Raw genomic sequence first — 18,710 nt, 5'->3', positions numbered from 1 at the left:
GTAGTAGCTCTTTCCCGTTCTTGCGTCAACGAAAATCTTTCTTGTTTTATTGCAACTTTGAACCACTCGCAATAATAATACTAATAATACAGCAATATAAACCAACAGAGCATAGACAAGAATGCGTCATGCATGTGGTTATGTGGTTACAAAGTGCGCGCTTATTTGGGGAGACAGAAGGATATGCAGTTGCTATACAAGACCAAGTAATAGCTACAAACAATTACAAAAAGTACATAATCTAAGACACCAGCGTACTCTCCGACAAATGCAGACGATACTCCGTTCATCTCGAGACCATCGACCATATCACTGCGGGCTGCCTAGTATTTGCCCCCGCAGAATACACGAGACGGCACAATCATGTCTCGGGAATTATACACCAGGCGCTTGCTCACGAGAACCAATTTAACTCAGGAGCGTATCCCTTACTACAAGTACCATCCAACACCACTCTTGGAGAACGAGTCGATTAAGCTTTATTGGGACAATGCTGCAGTGACAGACAAAACATTCAACCATAACAGACCAGACATCATACTGGTAAATAAGAAAACTGTGACAACTTTCGTTATTGACATCGCTATCCCGAATGACACCAACATTGACAGTAATTACCATGAAAAATCTACAAGTACAAAGAACTTTCAGAAGAGAACAAGAAGATCTGGAGGATGAAACTGGTACGGATGGTTCCTGTGATTCTGTCAGTCAACGGCCTCGTTCCACACACACTTCACAAGAGTCTGCGAGAACTGGCTCTTCCACCGAACATCCACAAAATTATGCAACCTTCTGTCCTATCAACATGCAACATTGTGAAATGGTTCCTCTCGCAAGACTGAATATCCCGTGATCTAGAGTTTTGTATATCAATGTTTGTATTACAATGTGTAAATACTTCAATTATTGTAAGGCACTTGGTGCATCCCGTCCCCGTTATTACCCATATTTCCTGTGGACAAGTATTTGAATAATAATAATAATAATAATAATAATAATAATAATAATAATAATAATAATAATAATAATAATAATAATAATAATAATAATAATAATAATACAAATTCAGCCATATATTTTTGCTAAAATAGGCAGGCAAATAAGCACTTAACATTTAGAAAACATGCAGTAAAGTAATTAAAATGGGCACGAAAATAATGATGCGTAACACACCACTCCCTCTGGGTGGGGATGACAGAATAACGTTAACGGTATGCCCTGTCTGTCGTAAGTGGGACCAGGGCCTCTCAACTTTGGAGTGTGGGTTGGCGACCACGATTCCTCTAGTTGAGTCTGTCGTTGCTTCCTCTTGTGTCAGGTTTCTCGCTCTTAACTTTCCTGTCTGACCTCTCTTGGTGAACTCTTATTCTTTTCCCACCCCGACGGTATTAGATTTTCGAGGCCTAAGGAGTCTTTCACTTTCACGCTCTTCGTTGGCCTTCCTTTTCTTTAGCCGATACCTTCATTTTTCGAAGTACCGGATCTCTTCCATTTTCCTTGTGATTAGTGTTAGTACAGCATGCTTACCAAGTTGTTCCTCCACTTAAAACAATAATCACAACCAGCACTTAATATAACGTAGCAAGGACGGGACCTGGCAACACTCTCGACCTATTGGCTTGTGGAGTTTTCAGCAGAGATTTGTGTAATATGAAAATATCGTTTATGTAAATGTCATCTTCATTTATTTAATTAAAATTCAATTTTTCTTTATTATTAATATAGTACATTGAATTATATATATTTTCTTTCCATTTATTCATTTTAATACACAGATAACAATAGAAAATATCCACAACAACCTAAGGCGACACTCCGGAGATAAAAACATATTTTTACCTAATGCGTGGATTTTCACGAAACTTTGTGGGAATGTCACCTACATAAAAGTAGAGTTATCAGAAATATTTCTTTCATATACAATTAATAGTTTTCAAAATACATATTTTGAAGTTTTTAGTTCCATTTCTTCATGAAATTTAATGAACATGTTAATGTAAATTCGTAATTAGGTATAAATAATTCTTTTAAAATCACTACGTATAGGATTTTTGTGTACATAATTTATATAAGGAGATATATCGTGCTAAAGTTTGTATAAATTTTACGTTCTAAAATTTTGGACTTAAAAATCTCTACTACTTGAAAAAATTCTGCAATCAAAATTTCCATACGCAGCTTTCTTAATATAGCTGTGATACATGTACTGTACAAATTTTGTTACATTTGGCAGAATATTATGGGAGAAAAATAGAATTTAAATGTAAAATTACAATTGGCAAACAAAGCAGTGATACAGTGATAAATTGTTTGAATTTAGCGGAATAACTTCGTGACAAGAAAAAACTCAATCCTTTCAATTTCAATCATTTAAAAAATTTCACCAAAATGGCAAAAAATATTGATTTTTTTTTATCTCCGGAGTGTCGGCTTAAAATGGCAAACAAAGGCATTACACTATCAAATGTGCTACGAATGTTAAAGTGGGCAAAAAGGAAAAATAAAAACTGGTCCTACCATTCCCAAACGTACGGGAAAATGTTCGTCTCTATGTGACACTTCGAGGCATACTCCAGATTAAAAAGGCATTTCACCTAACTACCTGGCTCTAATAATAATAATAATAATAATAATAATAATAGGCAAAAATTGTGAAATAGTTGGAGGTCACTTCAGTTTGTGCAAAACTCATCACTGATTTCCAGTTTAGCTAATAACGTGGTTCATAGAATGACTTATTAATTTAATTTAATTTCGTGTGGCTATATCTAGCCGGGTGCAGCCTTTGTAAGGCAGACCCTCCGATGAGGGTGGGCGGCATCTGCCATTTGTAGGTAACTGCGTGTTATTGTAGTGGATGATAGTGTTATGTGTGGTGTGTGAGTTGCAAGGATGTTGGGGACAACACAAACTCCCAGCCGCCGGGCCATTGGAATTAACCAATGAAGGTTAAAATCCCTGACCCGGCCGGGAATCGAACCCGGGACCCTCTGAACCGAAGGCCAGTACGCTGATCATTCAGCCAACGAGTCGGACATAGAATGACTTATGATGGTACCTGTATACCACAAAGTGTCAGAGCTCCTGGTTCGAAACGGAACATGGCGGGTTCATCATAGTCTCAATCGAGAAAAACTCTACTCAGATCACCTATTTTGCCTGCTCCTTCCTTCCAGTGCCTGCTTCCAGTTTCCTACGATCATACGATAATTGCGTAACTGGCGACGTTGCCAAAGCCTACTGCCTAAAATACAAAGAAAATGAACAACTCACATGGGGGAAGTATTCACGATATTATATCTCCAACGAATGCTTACATAATAATAAACTTACAGGGAACCATATTTGATGTAATTCGGAACTAAAGTTCGTGACGATGAATCTGTATTACAACCTGTTACAATAAAGTTCGGTGAATGAAGTCAGAACAGTCGATCCGGCAACACTGGCGACACGCAACGCTGCACCTGCGTAGCAGCAGGTTTCGACCACCTGCTCCCAACGTTGTTCAGTTGAACATCGTGTGTGTGCCGTGTAAGACCTGCTTGGCACAAGGCGTGTTTAGTGCGCTGGTTCTGAATTGCGAACAGGAACATGAACGACCAAAAGATCAATGCACAGTTTTGTTTTAAGCTTGGCAAGACACCGAAAGAAACGCATGCGATACTGGTACGTGTTTATGAAGATCAAGCACTCCATGAGGTGTGTGTACGAGTGGTTCACCTGTTTTCGAGGAGGCCGGGAAAGTGTTTCTGACAACCCTCATAGGGGAAAACCGGCGACCAGCGTCATTGACGAAAGCATTGAGGAGGTGATGACATTAATCACGAACGATCGGTGATTAGCTGTGCGCATGATAGCGAATGAACTGCAGATTAACCTGAATCGCCCACACACAGCCAAAGCGAATATCGTCAAACAGTTCATGGCACAAAAGGGAGCGGTGCAACTAGAACATCCCCCATACTCGCCAGATCTCACTCCTCCAGATTTCTTCCTATTTCCATGACCCAAACTCGTTTTGAAAGGAAAGAGATTTGACGATATTCCTCACATCCAACGAAACGTGACGAAGCTTTTTAACACCTTCTTCCAAAGTTTCCAGGACATGCATCGCCAATCTCAGCAGTGCATAGTTATGGGAGGGGACTAAGGTCACTGTCGTGCATTGTTCATGGATGTTGATAGTACAGGACTATTCACCGAACTTTATTGTCAGAGGTTGTATTAATTCTGTTATGCCTTATTCGTGATTAAAATGAAGGATAAGATTGTTGTATCACTAGGAAGATCCTTCTTTCAAAATCATAGTACATGTGTCATTGAACATGCTTGCATGTGCGGGGGATTTGGTTCGATTCAACGAGCATCAAAGCATCGACTTCGACGATCACATTGTTGAGTCTTGAATAATATGTGCGATCTCTTTCAAAGAGAAACAAACAACGTCAAAAATAAAGCTAATTGAAACTAGACATTCAACTACAACAAAGAAAAAATAACATCAAATTAAATAAGAAAACGAACAGACAACATTTATATAGAAATTATTTTTAACATACATTGTGTCGCGGCGACCAGGAGTTGCACATAATCGACGCATCTTCTAGAATTCGACTCTGAAATCAAACAATACAAAAATATCTCAGAAATTACAGATTCAAAATAAGTAAAAAAAGATACGAATGTTAGTAAAGGATATAAATTATGAAGTTCTCTCCTGAAGATAGACAGCTGTTGTCTGAAATATTTTTTTTTAGAAAATATTGTTTGTGTTGATAACAGTTCGTGACAAAACTAAGAGTACTGAAGTTAGAAACAAGTTGGGAACATCAGGCAGCACTGAATGTTTCCCGAAACCTGCCACTGAGATGGAGATACAGCTCACATCTACCGCAACAACACTTTGGATATTGCCCTTCTTAGTCCCCGGATCTCACACTAGTGTCGTAATATTAGGGCTTCGAGGCGTGAAATATAGGCGTGCTGGACGCTTAATTTAATTTATTACATGCTATAGGATTTTCACCCCAATTACAGCAGATTTATTTGTGATTCTCGGGTAATTCAAAATTGACGGAATAATAGAATTAAGATTTATTTAATTAGTTTTGTCCTGTGGATGACTACATTCATTAACGTTGGTTACGGCAGGGGATTACTTATTGATTCGGTTTAATAGAGCATTTGTGGATACCTGATTGTCTAAGTTTTTACTACTTGTAGCCGGCCTTACTATATTTATAGCGGGTTTAGGAGCTAACTTTGAATCTAATTTTAAAATATCATTGCCTTATCGACTTTAAGACAATTAGGTTTGATAATAAGAATTTTAGCTATAGGGTTTCCTAAATTAGCATTCTTTCATCTTTTAACACACGCATTATTTAAGGCCCTTTTATTTATATGTGCTGGTTCATTAATTCATAATATAAAGGATTCTCAAGATATTCGGTTCATGGGAAACATTTGTAGTCAAATAATACTAACGGCTGTTTGTTTTAATATTTCTAATCTTGCACTTTGTGGTATACCTTTTTTAGCTGGGTTTTATTCCAAGTATTTAATTTTAGAGATTGTTAGATTATCTTATATTAATATATTTAGTTTTTTTCTATATTTTTCTCTACAGGTTTGACTGTATGTTATTCTTTACGATTAGTATATTATTCGATGAGAGGTGAATTTAATTCTACATCATTCCATCCATTAAATGATGAAGGGTGAATTATGTTAAAAAGAATATTAGTGTTGGTTATGATAGCGATTTTAGGGGGGTGTATATTAAGTTATGTTTCCAAATTACAAATAATTATTACTTAATATTACCTAGCCTAACTTAAATCTATTTTAAGGTAATGTTAATCTAATATTTTTATTGAAAAACTGAACGACGTTTTAGACATACTGGATTGCCATTAGGACAATATTTAACTACATAAATAGAAGTATCACAATTAATAACAATTAATAACACAGTATCCAGCATTAACATTTGGAACCACATAAAGTAATGTTAAGAACAATGCATTGCTTATTAGTACATTAACGGGAATATAATGGCTGGCCGGTGTGATGATCCATTCTGACTGTGGGCTCAATTTCATAGCCTTTCTTGCTGTCATCAATTATTCTTATATATTGTTATGTTTGTTCTGAAATTGAGAGCATTATTTTTTCGAGATGCGCTGCTATAGACACAGCATAGTCTGCAAAATTGTGAATTTTGATGGACAGATGTTCTAACTTTTTGGAATCAATCGTCCTGATGGCTACGTGTGTGTTTGGGGATCCTCACAAACAGTGGACCACCTACTGTTTGAATGGGCTGCATTTGAAAGAAGAAGGCATGACTTGAACTCTCATTTGAATTATTGCAACATTGCATTATCAAAACCCCTGCATGATGTTACAAACATTTTATTAACTTCATTCACTTCATTTTTATAATAATAATAATTATTATTATTATTATTTATTTATTATCGTTCCGGCCATCTATGGACCACGTTTTACAGTCTTTACGTTATTTTTCACCAGTCCTGACTTCACATTCTGCCAGTACTTCTTCATCCTTGCACTGACTTCTTTCTTCTGTTCTTCTGTGTAGGTTCTCTTCTTCTTCTTTTTCTTCTTCTTCACAAGTTCTTCCCCAGTCTCCTGAAAACCCTTGAACTCCTTCACTTTTTGTCTAAATTTGTTTCTGTCCAGTACGTCCTCTTTTTCTACTCCTATCCTGGCCAGATCGGTCCTTACTTCCCGAAACCATTTTGGTTCCGTCTTCCTTAGGCTGAAGAAGCTGAAAATCCTTTTTGTCAGTCGGTTGGTGTCCATTCTCTGTAGATGTCCATAAAATTGAAGCCTTCGCTTTTTCATCAATACGACGACTTCCTCTGTCTTCTGGTATAGTTCTTTGTTGGGTCTAAGTCTCCTCTCCCCACCTTTCATTTTCGGGCCCAAGACCTTCCGGAGCATTTTCCTCTCTTTCTTTCTGATGTTCTCTAGATCTCCCTTTCCAATCATGTACAATGTTTCTGCTGCGTATAAGCATTCAGGTCTGATGACTGTGTCCATATGTCTTAATTTGGCTCCATATGACAAAGCTTTCTTGTTGTAGGTGTCTCTAGTGAGCTGATACGCTGTTTCCATTTTCTCGCTCGTTCTATCAGAGCTAGCTTCTCTGATCCATTCTCTTGAACTATTTCTCCAAGATACTTGAAGCTCTTTACTCTTTTGACTTTCCCCTAATAATAATAATAATAATAATAATAATAATAATAATAATAATAATAATAATAATAATAATATTTGGAAATGTTAAATGAAATCTTGAATTGGATGTGGCACATGGAAATTCAGGACAGAAAGGAACTTTGCCGCATCTTTCTGTCTTTGAACTTCTAAACTCTCCATTTCTAAAAACTCGTTGTTCGAAACCATTTGAGGACATTGAGATGTTCTTTTAAAATATAAATATTTCAATTATATCTTCTGCACCCTTTCAATTCACAATTCGTAAATGTAAGAGTTATCAGGTGGTTTTATCTGTCTGCAGTTATTATTATAGGAAGTCTATCACAGAAGTCTCTCGTAACACGATTGGAACACTCCACCAAAAAGATCTGAGCCAAATTATTATCATAGAATCCAATTAAAATTGATATCTCGTATCATAATTTAGACCTAATTGTTCCTGCTACTGGTTCTATCATGGCCCAAAACAGACTCAGTGAACTCAGCCTACCCGCCATCGAATGTATCGTCAGTGGATATCACTGAAATAGCCAATGCCTTTACATCCCAGAAGGTTCTCTGCCTGGTCCATTTTCTGTAGACTCTAATGCTTGGAATTGAATCCAGGCTTTTGGCATGTAACATGGTGATTATTAGGAATTGTGTCCGGCTCCATGGCTAAATGGTTGGCGTTCTGACCTTTGGTCACAGGGATCCCGGGTTCGATTGCCGGCAGGATCGGGCAATTTTAACCATAGCTGGTTAATTCTGCTGGCACGGGGAACTGTGGTATGTGTCGTCTTCATTATCATTTCATCCTAATTAAGACACGCAGGTCGCCTACGGGCGTAAAATCAAAACAGCTGCATCCGGTGAGCCGAACTTGTCCTCGGACACTCCCAGCACTAAAAGCCAGAGGCAATTTCCATTTCATTTCATTAGAAATTTTACACCAGCACCTTTCCTACCCTGCCGGCCAACATTCTGATGGCGAATTGTTTTCCACCGACGGGACTCGAACCGGCTAATCATGGTGTCAGACCAAATAGATTTAACACTTACTAATCATAGCCACCAGTGGGTTTTTATTAAAATGCATGTACTTACTCAAAATTTCTCCTTCAAATCCACTGCCCTCCTACCGCGAACCAGTCGGTTGAGATTTCATTATTTAGAGAGGAAATTGATGGAGCAGTGAATTACAACGCGAACCATGTAACAAGTTTGAAATCGGGCTGGCAGTTGACAGTCGTCTGTCTGTCCGTCAGTCAGGAAACAAGGCGAACTGTGTTTTGTTTTCTGTCCCCCTCTCCTAACGAGTTACTCTCTAATTGAACCTCTGATTGTTCACAGTCGTACATTCATTCCTCTGAGAGATGGAAACCAAAATTATTGCCATGTCAGGACGAGTTGTAGCACTGGAATATGGAACTGATTTACCTCAACTGTTCATTAAATAAGTTCACGTTCATTCTTTTCAGGTTATAAGACTGCATGTCTGTGAATACCACAGCGCACTGGTGGAAATTCACTATTTTTGCAATCATAATGTGGACAGAAATATTTTTTTAGTTTGACATAAATGATCATGTGAAATAAATGAACATCGTAAATTGTTACTATCTTATTAGTTATTCTTAAATTTTGTGGGTAATTTTTCATGATGGTTTATTTCAGAAGACTGCAAATTCACTTCAAGCTACTACCGCAGGAAGTAGCTACTGAAATCATAAAGTTTGGTAAAACTTTTCTTTTGTAAGGAAGGTTCATATATTCATAACTTTTGTCGAATATTAAATTGCCCTTATTGCCACACTGTAGCTGTGTGCCAAATTTAATTTGTCTATCATTAATTGTTACATAGACAGTAAGTTCGATATCTCAGTATTATTAATAGTAGAAAAATGAAATTCGGCACAACGTTTTATTGCGCAATTATCTTAAGCGGACACGTGCACGAAATCCTTGAAAAACATTATTTTTACAACTGAAGTTGGTTTCTTATTATGTAGGCAATTGAGCCCTAAAAGGATTTAGTTGAATTCGGAACCTAAGTGCACCAAATGCTGAAATTTCACGATTGAAATCGTCTAAAATAGCCGACCTTAAATTCCTATATAACTCTGTTAAAGGTTTATTTCATTCTCCTTAACCTGCATCCTTCTTTTCCCTACATATCCCAACTCGCAAAACCACGATAAATACACCCCTTCATGTTCTGTATTTCTGCCTCTCTGTTGTTGAAAGAACTGCATTTATCCGCATTCCAGCCTTCCTTAAATCTTATCTCCCGACAGAAACTTGAACGTTTCTTCTTCCAATGCCTTCTTTAATCTATTCTTCATTAACTTAACCTAGCTCATTTCCTTCATATTTCGTTTTTCTCTTCGCATTGCTGTCCCCTCTATTTACATTATGTAATATTTATTTATTGTTTACTGCACCATGTCGCTATTTATGTGTCATATCTGTACTTATCTTACTGTGCCTAGCTATAAGTTATTCTCATCGTTTTACGTTCAATCTTTAATTTTCCTCGTTCTTTTCTTTATGTTCTATATTTTATTTTTAATAGTTGTGTCTCTAAAGTTATTTTCGTAGTTTTTCATTTCTTCCGCAACTTTTATCATGACATGAACTTTCTTCATTGCACTTTCATCTATATATTAAAAAAATTATGAAAACTAAAGTCAGTCAGTCCGGCCATTCTATCCGGTCGATTTCTTTCATTCTTTTAACTGAAAGGTATTCATGCACAGATTTGTCATCAGGTACTATAAATCACTTAACTTCCGCCTTCCTCAAATTATTTGATTTTTTCAATTTTTGTCTCTTTGAAGCAATCATATCTTTCGTTCTAATTAAGGTACGCAGTTCGTTTTGGTCTAAAAACACTTAGTGGATCAAGCGCTTTCTTTTGAGGTAATAACTACTTAAATTAGTAGACTCTGAGAAAAGTTATGAGTACATTTGTCTCCATGACGAAGATCTTTGAAGGACTTTTTAACAGTTCGACGCGTAGTGTTGTTCCAAGGAACGTTTAATTCAGTTTCTTTGTACGATGTATTTTTAAGTGTTTTGTTGATATAATATTACATTCTATTACCACAGCAGATCATGTGCTTTATTTCCTCACATCCGTGAGGATAGTAACGAACAACACCATACATTGCGGGCGGAGCCAGCGGGAAACTGCAAGTTTATTTTCTAAGTTTGCATTGTGCTACTCCATTGTAAATATTATTTTCATTACGGAACTCTGTAATTCGGCATCTCGTTGTTTTGGTTTCACAAATAAATAAATAAATAAATAAATAAATAAATAAATAAATAAATAAATAAATAAATAAATAAAAATAAATAAATAAATAAATAAATAAATAAATAAATAATTATAATATAATATAATATAATACAACATAATATAATATAATATGTGTTTTGTCCGTTCATTGCTCAGAATTTAAAAATAATTTTATTTCTATATCTTCATATCTACAGTAACAAGGAAACGCACTTTTTAACTTTCCCTAATTTATGTCTGTCTGTCTGTCTGTCTGTCTGTCTGTCTGTCTGTCTGTCTGTCTGTCTGTCTGTCTGTGTGCCTGTCTTGCTGTCTGTCTGTCTGTCTGTCTGTCTGTCTGTCTGTCTGTCTGTATGTTCGCGGATCACGAGTAAACGGCTGAAGATAATTTAATGAAAATCACTATATGTAGTGGGGGAATAAGTCGTTATAATCTAGGCCATAAATAATTTTATTCACGCTATAATCACAGAGATATTCATGAATTTGAATTTTTGTTGCTAAGTCCATATCAACGCCGAGCCACGAGCAAATCGGTATATGAAGTCGGAGAATAAGGAACTACAGCCACGGTATAAATTATTTTATAAGAAACCCTAATATCACAGAGGCGAAAGAAAACTAAATGTGAAGGCCTACAATATAGAAAGTTCATAACATTGATCAACAATAACATTACATTGACCGTTGTTTGTTGTGATGTGCTTTGTGTCTTCAGTTGCCACTCATCTTAGATAGATGAGATTACTGCTGAGTACCGAGTATAACAACCTGCCTGAATATTGGTGGGAAATATCTGGAGAGTTAGATAAGTTTCTTCTTTATCATGTCATTCCTCTGGTTCATACATTTTCTAATACTGCTGGTACGTAACACGCTGGTTTATCATCGCATTCTAGCTATTCAGTCCCCATCCTGAGGCATTGATTAGAATGAGCAGTGTGCAAATTTAACGGATTAATGACTGAGGAGTGTTCGCGGCTGTCTGCAGCTTGGTCATTCCAGCACTGGAACTTTAGACTGTTAGATCGGCATCTTAGTACTGTTCGTTAAAAGTGAAAAAATATACAGTTTTTCATTTGATCGAGTATTTTATATGATACTCGCTACATTCCTACTGACGTCATTGTAATGATCTATGTTGACCTCAGTTGGGAAAACCGCTAGGACAGTCTTTCTGAGAATTTCGTAGCGAAGTATGGGTACATCAGCTAGTAAATACATAAGTAAAGAGGTTAAATGTTTTTAACAAATAATAAAACAACATCTACAATGTTCATTTATTACACATGGTAAATTTAATTATATAACATTCCGGAAGATTTCAGCCATTAATAATAGATCGGAGTACAATAGGCACATCAAGGAGTGGAAATCAACGTACAACATGGGTAACTACAACAGTAATCTTTATAAAGTAAATTTTAAATCACGGATGATATTCCCCTGTTGCTATTGATTTCTGGGGTTGTAAAGATGGCATCTCAGTTTCTACAAGATCGTAATATCATATGTGCTCTAGAATGGAGAAGGAGCCTTACCACTGCACGACTTTCACACGTGTATTAACTATTCAGGGGTGCATTTGGGAGGAATCACGCCACACAGTTAAATGTGTGTCATCAGCGAAAGGAGTCTTCAATAATTCAAGAGCAAACTACACGCACCTCTTGATGTATAAGTAAACATATATTTATTACAACCAGCAATAAATCACAAACTTCTCCTTTTTATGTTAAAAAAAGTAGAATTTAGTAGTCTGAGTGGAACAGATTTTCAATTCTTTATACTCATATTACAAAGTAGTTTACGTGGCTGTTAATCATTTGATCGTACAGTACCGTTCAGAATTTTAGGACCTTCAAACACGATGGTTCCATTCCTCGCTACTGGCTCAAATCAACTTTCATAACATTAAGGGGAGACGTGAACGGAAATTCAATGTTTATTTAAATTATCTTTAAATCGGACACAGTTTGAGTTAGGATCATGAAACTTTGCACATTGATTTAAAATATTTTGTTCTTAGCTATAAACATTAACCAGTTAATTTAGATAAAAAATTCAAAATATATTTTTAAATTTTAATTTTAGTCATACTGCTGTACCTTTTCCTCAGCAACTGTGACGTCTTGGATTTTGTAATTCATTTTAGTGACTTATAAGACCTTGATTATTTAATGCCTGTAAGAGCTATTCCGATATACGAGAGAGGATTATGGCCTGATGACTTTCACGCTACAATTATAGTCTCTATAGCAAAGAAGAGTAATGCTGTTAAATTTGAAGATCACAGGACTATAGGTCTCATTTTCCATACAACAAAAGTACTGCTTACGGTGCTAAGTCGGAGATTAGGCAGTAAGTTAGAGGAATTCATTATGAAAGAGCAGTATGGATTTAGGAAAGGAAATGGGCCAAGAGATACTATGGGTTATTATGAACCACTGTAGAAAGATATTTTGAAGAAGGAAGATTGGTGTTTATGGTTTTTATTGATCTTGAAAAAGCCTTTGACAGTGGGAGAAATTAATGGACATACTGAAGAAAAAAGGAGTAGATTGGAAAGAAAGAAGACTGATAGAGAACCTGTAGAGTTGCTCCCGTCCGTAGGCTTAATCTCTAATTGGCCTACACGTGCCTCCTGGGTGGTGTTAACTGAGCAACAGCGAGAACAGGCAGCCAGACTATCCACAGGATCTCCTGGCAATGACACATCAAACATATCAACGAAATAATAGAAACAGCTCTTCTCAGAACTCATAAACGAGAAACATTGGTCCATCTATCAGACTCCTACAACTGAATGTCGAGAGCATTAGCAAGGCAAAGTGTGACTATCTGTCGAAATTCCTGTTGGACAATAACATCGATATTGTCGCCATTCAGGAAACGCATGCTTCCAGTGAAGAAGCATTCCGAAGCAGAGGTCAAATTCCCAGATATACTGCTCTTGGTGCAACTTATCACGAGGTATATGGTATTGTTACGTATGTTCGGAACAACTTAAATGAAGCTTCATTAATTTCTGTGAATGTGAAGGAAGATATACATACGGTTGTCATACAAGTGCATGATATCACTATCGCAAATGTTTATAAGCCGCCCAAGACACCCTGGCCCGATTTTGTCTTACAAACTCCAGAACATCCTGCAATTTATATAGGGGACTTCAACAGCCACCATGAATGTTGGGAATACTCTGGCAGTGATGAAAATGGAAGCATGCTCGCAGAAAGGGCTGAAGTGAACAATCTTCATCTAGTGTTCGATGCCAAAGATTAAGGTACTTTCAGGTCAACTGCTTGGGGCAAGGATTCAAATCCTAACTTATGTTTTGTTACCTGCAATGATAGAGGCTTTCCGATCAATGCCACAAGAAAATTGATAGATGCCTTCCTCCACAGCCAGCACAGACCTGTAATAATACAAATTGGTTGCACGGTCCCTGTCATGCGATCAACTCCACACGCTCGATGGAACTTCCAGAAAGCTGACTAGGCAAAGTTTTCGAGGGAACTGGATAAGTGCATTCGCTGGATCCCTCTATCTCATAAGAACTATCATCGGTTCATTGGTGCAGTAACAACAACAGCTAAAATGTATGCCAAGAGGATACCGAAAAGAATATATCCCAGGATGGAGTGATGAAAGTGAAACACTGTACAAACAATTCCAGCAAAGTAGTGACCAAGAGATAGTTACAGAAACTTTTGACCAGCTTAGACTTATATCGAAGGCATAAGTGGACAGATACTGTTGAAAGTATGGACTTTACCCATTCAAACAGAGAAGCATGGAGCCTTCTGAGGAGATTGGGAGGAAGTGGATCAGTATGCAGAAAGCCTTCAGGAGTAACACCTGACCAAATTGCTTCCCACATAATTACCACATAAAGAGTGCCTCCTGACAAGAAACATACCAAACATATTAGACGACAGCTTCGTGGTCTGAAAAAGAAGACATCTCCCTCATCTGAATATGCACGTCCCTTGACAGTTTTAGACATTGACATGAGACTGAAGGTCCTCAAACATTTTAAGTCACCTGGTTTCGATGGCATCCGTCAAGAATTCCTGATACATTTGGGAGGATATTCTAAGAAATGGCTGGCAGATATCTTCGCTGACATCGTGCTGACCGGTCAAACTTCATTGGAGTTCAAAAAGGCAAAGATAATTTATATTTTGAAACTCGCTAACCAAGCAACAAGGTAGAAAGCTATCGACCCATCGCCCTTCTTAGATGCTGCTACGAACTTTTTGAACGGTTGATATATAACAAAATAAGTAGCGCAATCCTAGAGTATACTCTAGTTGAACAACCAGGCGTCAGACCAGGACGTAGCTGCAGTGACCAAGTATTGTCCCTTATGTCCTTCATTGAGGCAGGATATCAAATGAAGCTGAAAACTTATGTAGTATTTGTTGTTCATTCTGCTGCCTTTGACGCTGTACGGAGAAAAGGCCTTATCTACAAATTTCTTCGTATCATACCATGCAGAACGATGGCTCAACTGGTTAACAACATGTTAAGTGATCAGGAGTTCCAAATAATCACTGGAAGCAAGATAAGGAAGGAGAGGAGGAAGAACAACGGATTGCCCCAAGGATCAGTTCGCTCACCATTAGTGTTCAACTTGCATCTCTCTGACCTTCGTGACACTTCATCCAGAAAATTCCACTATGCCGACGACTTGGCACTATTTGTACAAGATCATGTAATGGAGATGACTGAGGAGATTCTGACCAAATAGCTGTCTTTACTGGAAAACTACTTCAAAATATGGAGACTTCAACCCAGTGCGAGTAAAACAGAAGTGTCTTGCTTTCATTTAAATAATCGTTTGGAGAACGTGAAACCGAATGTTAGTTTCAGAGGGAGAATTCTTCGTCATAATTGGAACCCAAAATACCTTGGTGTCATTTTGGACCGTACACTATCCTTTAAACAACACCTCCTGAACTTAGCACAAAAGTTGAAGTCTCGAAATAACATCCTTCATAAACTGTGTGGAACTATATGGGGATCTTCAGCAACCACCTTACGATCTTCAGCCCTGGATTTGGTGTATTCAAGTGCTGAGTTCTGAGCACCTGTTTGGATGAACAGTCATCATACAACGCTTGTTGACACCCAGCTTAATAGCACAATTCGCATCATATCTGGCGCAATCACATCTACTCCAGTTCATTGGCTTCCACTGCCAACTGGTATAATGCCACCTGATCTACGCCGATCTAATGCCCTTATGAAGGAATTCCCCAAGATCTTGAGAAATCCTGGTCTACCCGTGAATAGTGACCTGCCACTTTTGAATCTAAATAGACTAAAATCACGCCATCCAACTCTGCGTGATGCTGCTGACATGGATGCTAAGGATTTTAAATCTCTTGATGAGTGGAAAGGTCGATGGGAAGCAGCAACAGATGTGCGCCTGCATACCTTCTTCTCACGTCCCAGACTTTCAAGCGGATCCCACCTATCACGCAAGACCTGGACTGCCCTGAACATGGCCGGTGCAGAGCCGCTCTCCATAGGTGGAAAAAGCTACCTAATCCAGACTGTGACTGTGGAGCTCCATACCAGACTATTTATCGTATCATCAGGGAATGTAAGATTCGAGCCTATCACGGGACGTAGATTCGGCTGAGGCAGCTGCCGTAGCGCAGAGTACAAACACTGTGCGTTCGGTGTGAGCTGATATGAGAGACTCTATACATGAAACTCTGAAGTCCATAAAACTGCATATTTTATAATTTCCTTGCAGAAAAATTTGTAACAAAGTTTAGCCTGCCTTTCTACTAAGTTTCAGATTGATATCTTTAGTAGTTCCAGAGAAAAATGCACCTTTGTCATGGAAAACTGAAAGTCTAGATTATGACAATTGAGTTTCTCAACACGCAATCTCCCAATGTATCTCTCAAACCAAAATAAACCTTCCGCGGTGATCGCCATGCTTCACAGCCTTCTTCAATAATCCTCAGTGTGTTACGTCAATTGCCTGATTAAACAGACGTAAATGATTCAGCGATGATGAAAAATAGAAACGCATGGAAAAGGGGGCTTGAAACCTGACGCGCATGTGTTAGGAATTTAAATTTTTAAGTGCACTTAGATACTGAATTCTACCAAATCTTTCTGGAACTAAATTCAGAATATATTAGGCTAGCAATTTCGGCATAAAAATTTTCTTCATTGTTTTCAAGGATTTCATACGCATGTTTATCATAAATGTGGGGAGAATATCAGAACCTCACAGTTCAATTTCAGATACGTCTTTGGTACTAGAGAGTCATTATTCAGTCTGCAGGTGTTGATCCAACAGTGCCGGGATGTCAATGTCGACGTTTTTGCTTGTTTCATCGACTACGAGAAAACTTTCGATACAGTCCGCCATAACAAAGTCATGTGCATTTATTCTAGAATTAGGAACCAGTTGAACACGTGCGGAAGTTTAAGTACCTTGGCAGCTGGATTACTGAGGATCTAGGCCGGGATTTAGAGATCCGTGTACGAATAGAAATGACTCGTGCTCTGAAAATGAAGGAAACTACTGTGTGACAGAAGCTTCAGTCTGAAGACAAGTTACAACTTCGTCAGATGCTATATATATTTAGTTCTTTCTTACGGCGCTGCAACATGGACTCTGAAATGTAATACCATTAGGAGAATAAATGCCTTAGAAATATGGATATTCCGAATGATGTAACGGATATTTGGACTCAGGCGCATGAGGATGGAACGAATGTTGATGTGTACAATCAAGAAAAGAAAGACAGCCTACGAACAGCATATTATGAGGGATGAAAAGTACAACCTACTAAAATTATGTCATGAAGGGTAAAACTGATGGACGTACAGGTCGAAGGAAATACTCTTGTCTGAGGAACTGATGAGGACAGCTGAACGTCGTACAGACTTCGTTGTGATTGTAATGTTTCAGTAATGGAGAAGGCAGTGCAAGAAGAAGAGGAACTCGATTAGCGGGAGACCCCTATTATTAGTATTCTCTACTGAAACCAGAGTGCTGGCATAAGAGTTGATGGCCGTTTCTTGGAAGAAGTGTCAATTATGAAAGGATTTTCAGAAAGGCTGTATTCTTTCAATACCTATTTACAAAAGATTTTTTGAGATACTCTTTACGGAAAGACTCAAGGTGTTGTAGTTAACGCAGTCATCATAAATAACATCAGGTATGCCGATGACCCTGCCCTGCTTGCAACCAATCTCCAGGATCTAGAGGAACTACTTAATGTTGTCACTGAAGCCAGCAACGCCATGAGCTTGAGGCTGAATGCAAGAAAGACCAAATGGAAACTGGAAAATATGGGATGAAATAAAAGACCTGGCTGTGGAACTAATCGAACTGAGAACTTTTCTAGGTACTCTCTGATCAGCAAATAGAAATAAGAATTAGATTAGATTAGATTTTCAGATCCATACCTGCTGTACTTTTCCACATAACTGCACTTCATTTCCCTTTATGTGAATAAAAGCTCCACACTTGTTGCCCTATTGAAGAAGGCAGTAATGTTCGCGTGGTTTCACCCTATAACAGGTGTTTCCCTTGTCGGAAGCCAGGAAGGAAGGCTATACAAGTCGGACTTCCTGTTTTCTATCAGCGGCCACTTGAGTGGTGGTGTGCTGCCAGGTGATAGGGAAAGCTTCTTGTCGTGTGTCAGGGCAGATAATGAGAGGGAGGGGGGTGCTTATGACACACACAAGGGTTCGCGTGTCCATGGAGAGGCTTGCCACAGTGCACGCTATATACATGCTGCACGAAGGTTTAGGGATACACAAAGTTAGCATTCAGTTAGCGATTTCCATAACATATTCCACATACTACTTTCTGCTTGGAATTAAACTAAACTAAGCTACACTAGGCTAAGCAACGCCAAGCTATGGTGCGCTATGACAGAAATACAATGCTATGTAGCTGTTGCAAGACAGCTGCAGGTGGTAAGCATCACTTGTTCAAACAATAAAACTATTCTTTTTCGATTATTGCTCAATCTGGTACTCAAAGGTGCGAACTTTATATAGTCAATTTTCGGACTTCTGTTCTAAATTCGCCATTAGTAAGGGTGTATAGTAGGTTTAATAATTTATTCAAAAACCACGACATAGATCTCTCAATGTCCCTAACAGACTTCAAAAAATGTCTATT

At 38.0% G+C, this 18,710-nt stretch overlaps 1 protein-coding gene across 1 annotated transcript in view; it reads right to left on the bottom strand.

Moving 5' to 3' along the window:
- Positions 1 to 18,710, bottom strand: part of acj6 (abnormal chemosensory protein 6) — a 347,966-nt gene that overhangs the window by 88,146 nt on the left and 241,110 nt on the right. Inside the window, exon 2 of the mRNA XM_067156310.2 lies at positions 4,566 to 4,622. Within this exon, the coding sequence (XP_067012411.1) occupies positions 4,566 to 4,622 (57 nt within the window). The remainder of the gene's footprint in view (positions 1 to 4,565; positions 4,623 to 18,710) is intronic.

Source organism: Anabrus simplex, chromosome 12, assembly GCF_040414725.1.
Source record: "Anabrus simplex isolate iqAnaSimp1 chromosome 12, ASM4041472v1, whole genome shotgun sequence".
NCBI lineage: Eukaryota > Metazoa > Arthropoda > Insecta > Orthoptera > Tettigoniidae > Anabrus > Anabrus simplex.
The sequence above is the reverse complement of the archived record's forward strand: the minus strand, read 5'-3'. Positions and strand labels throughout refer to the sequence as shown.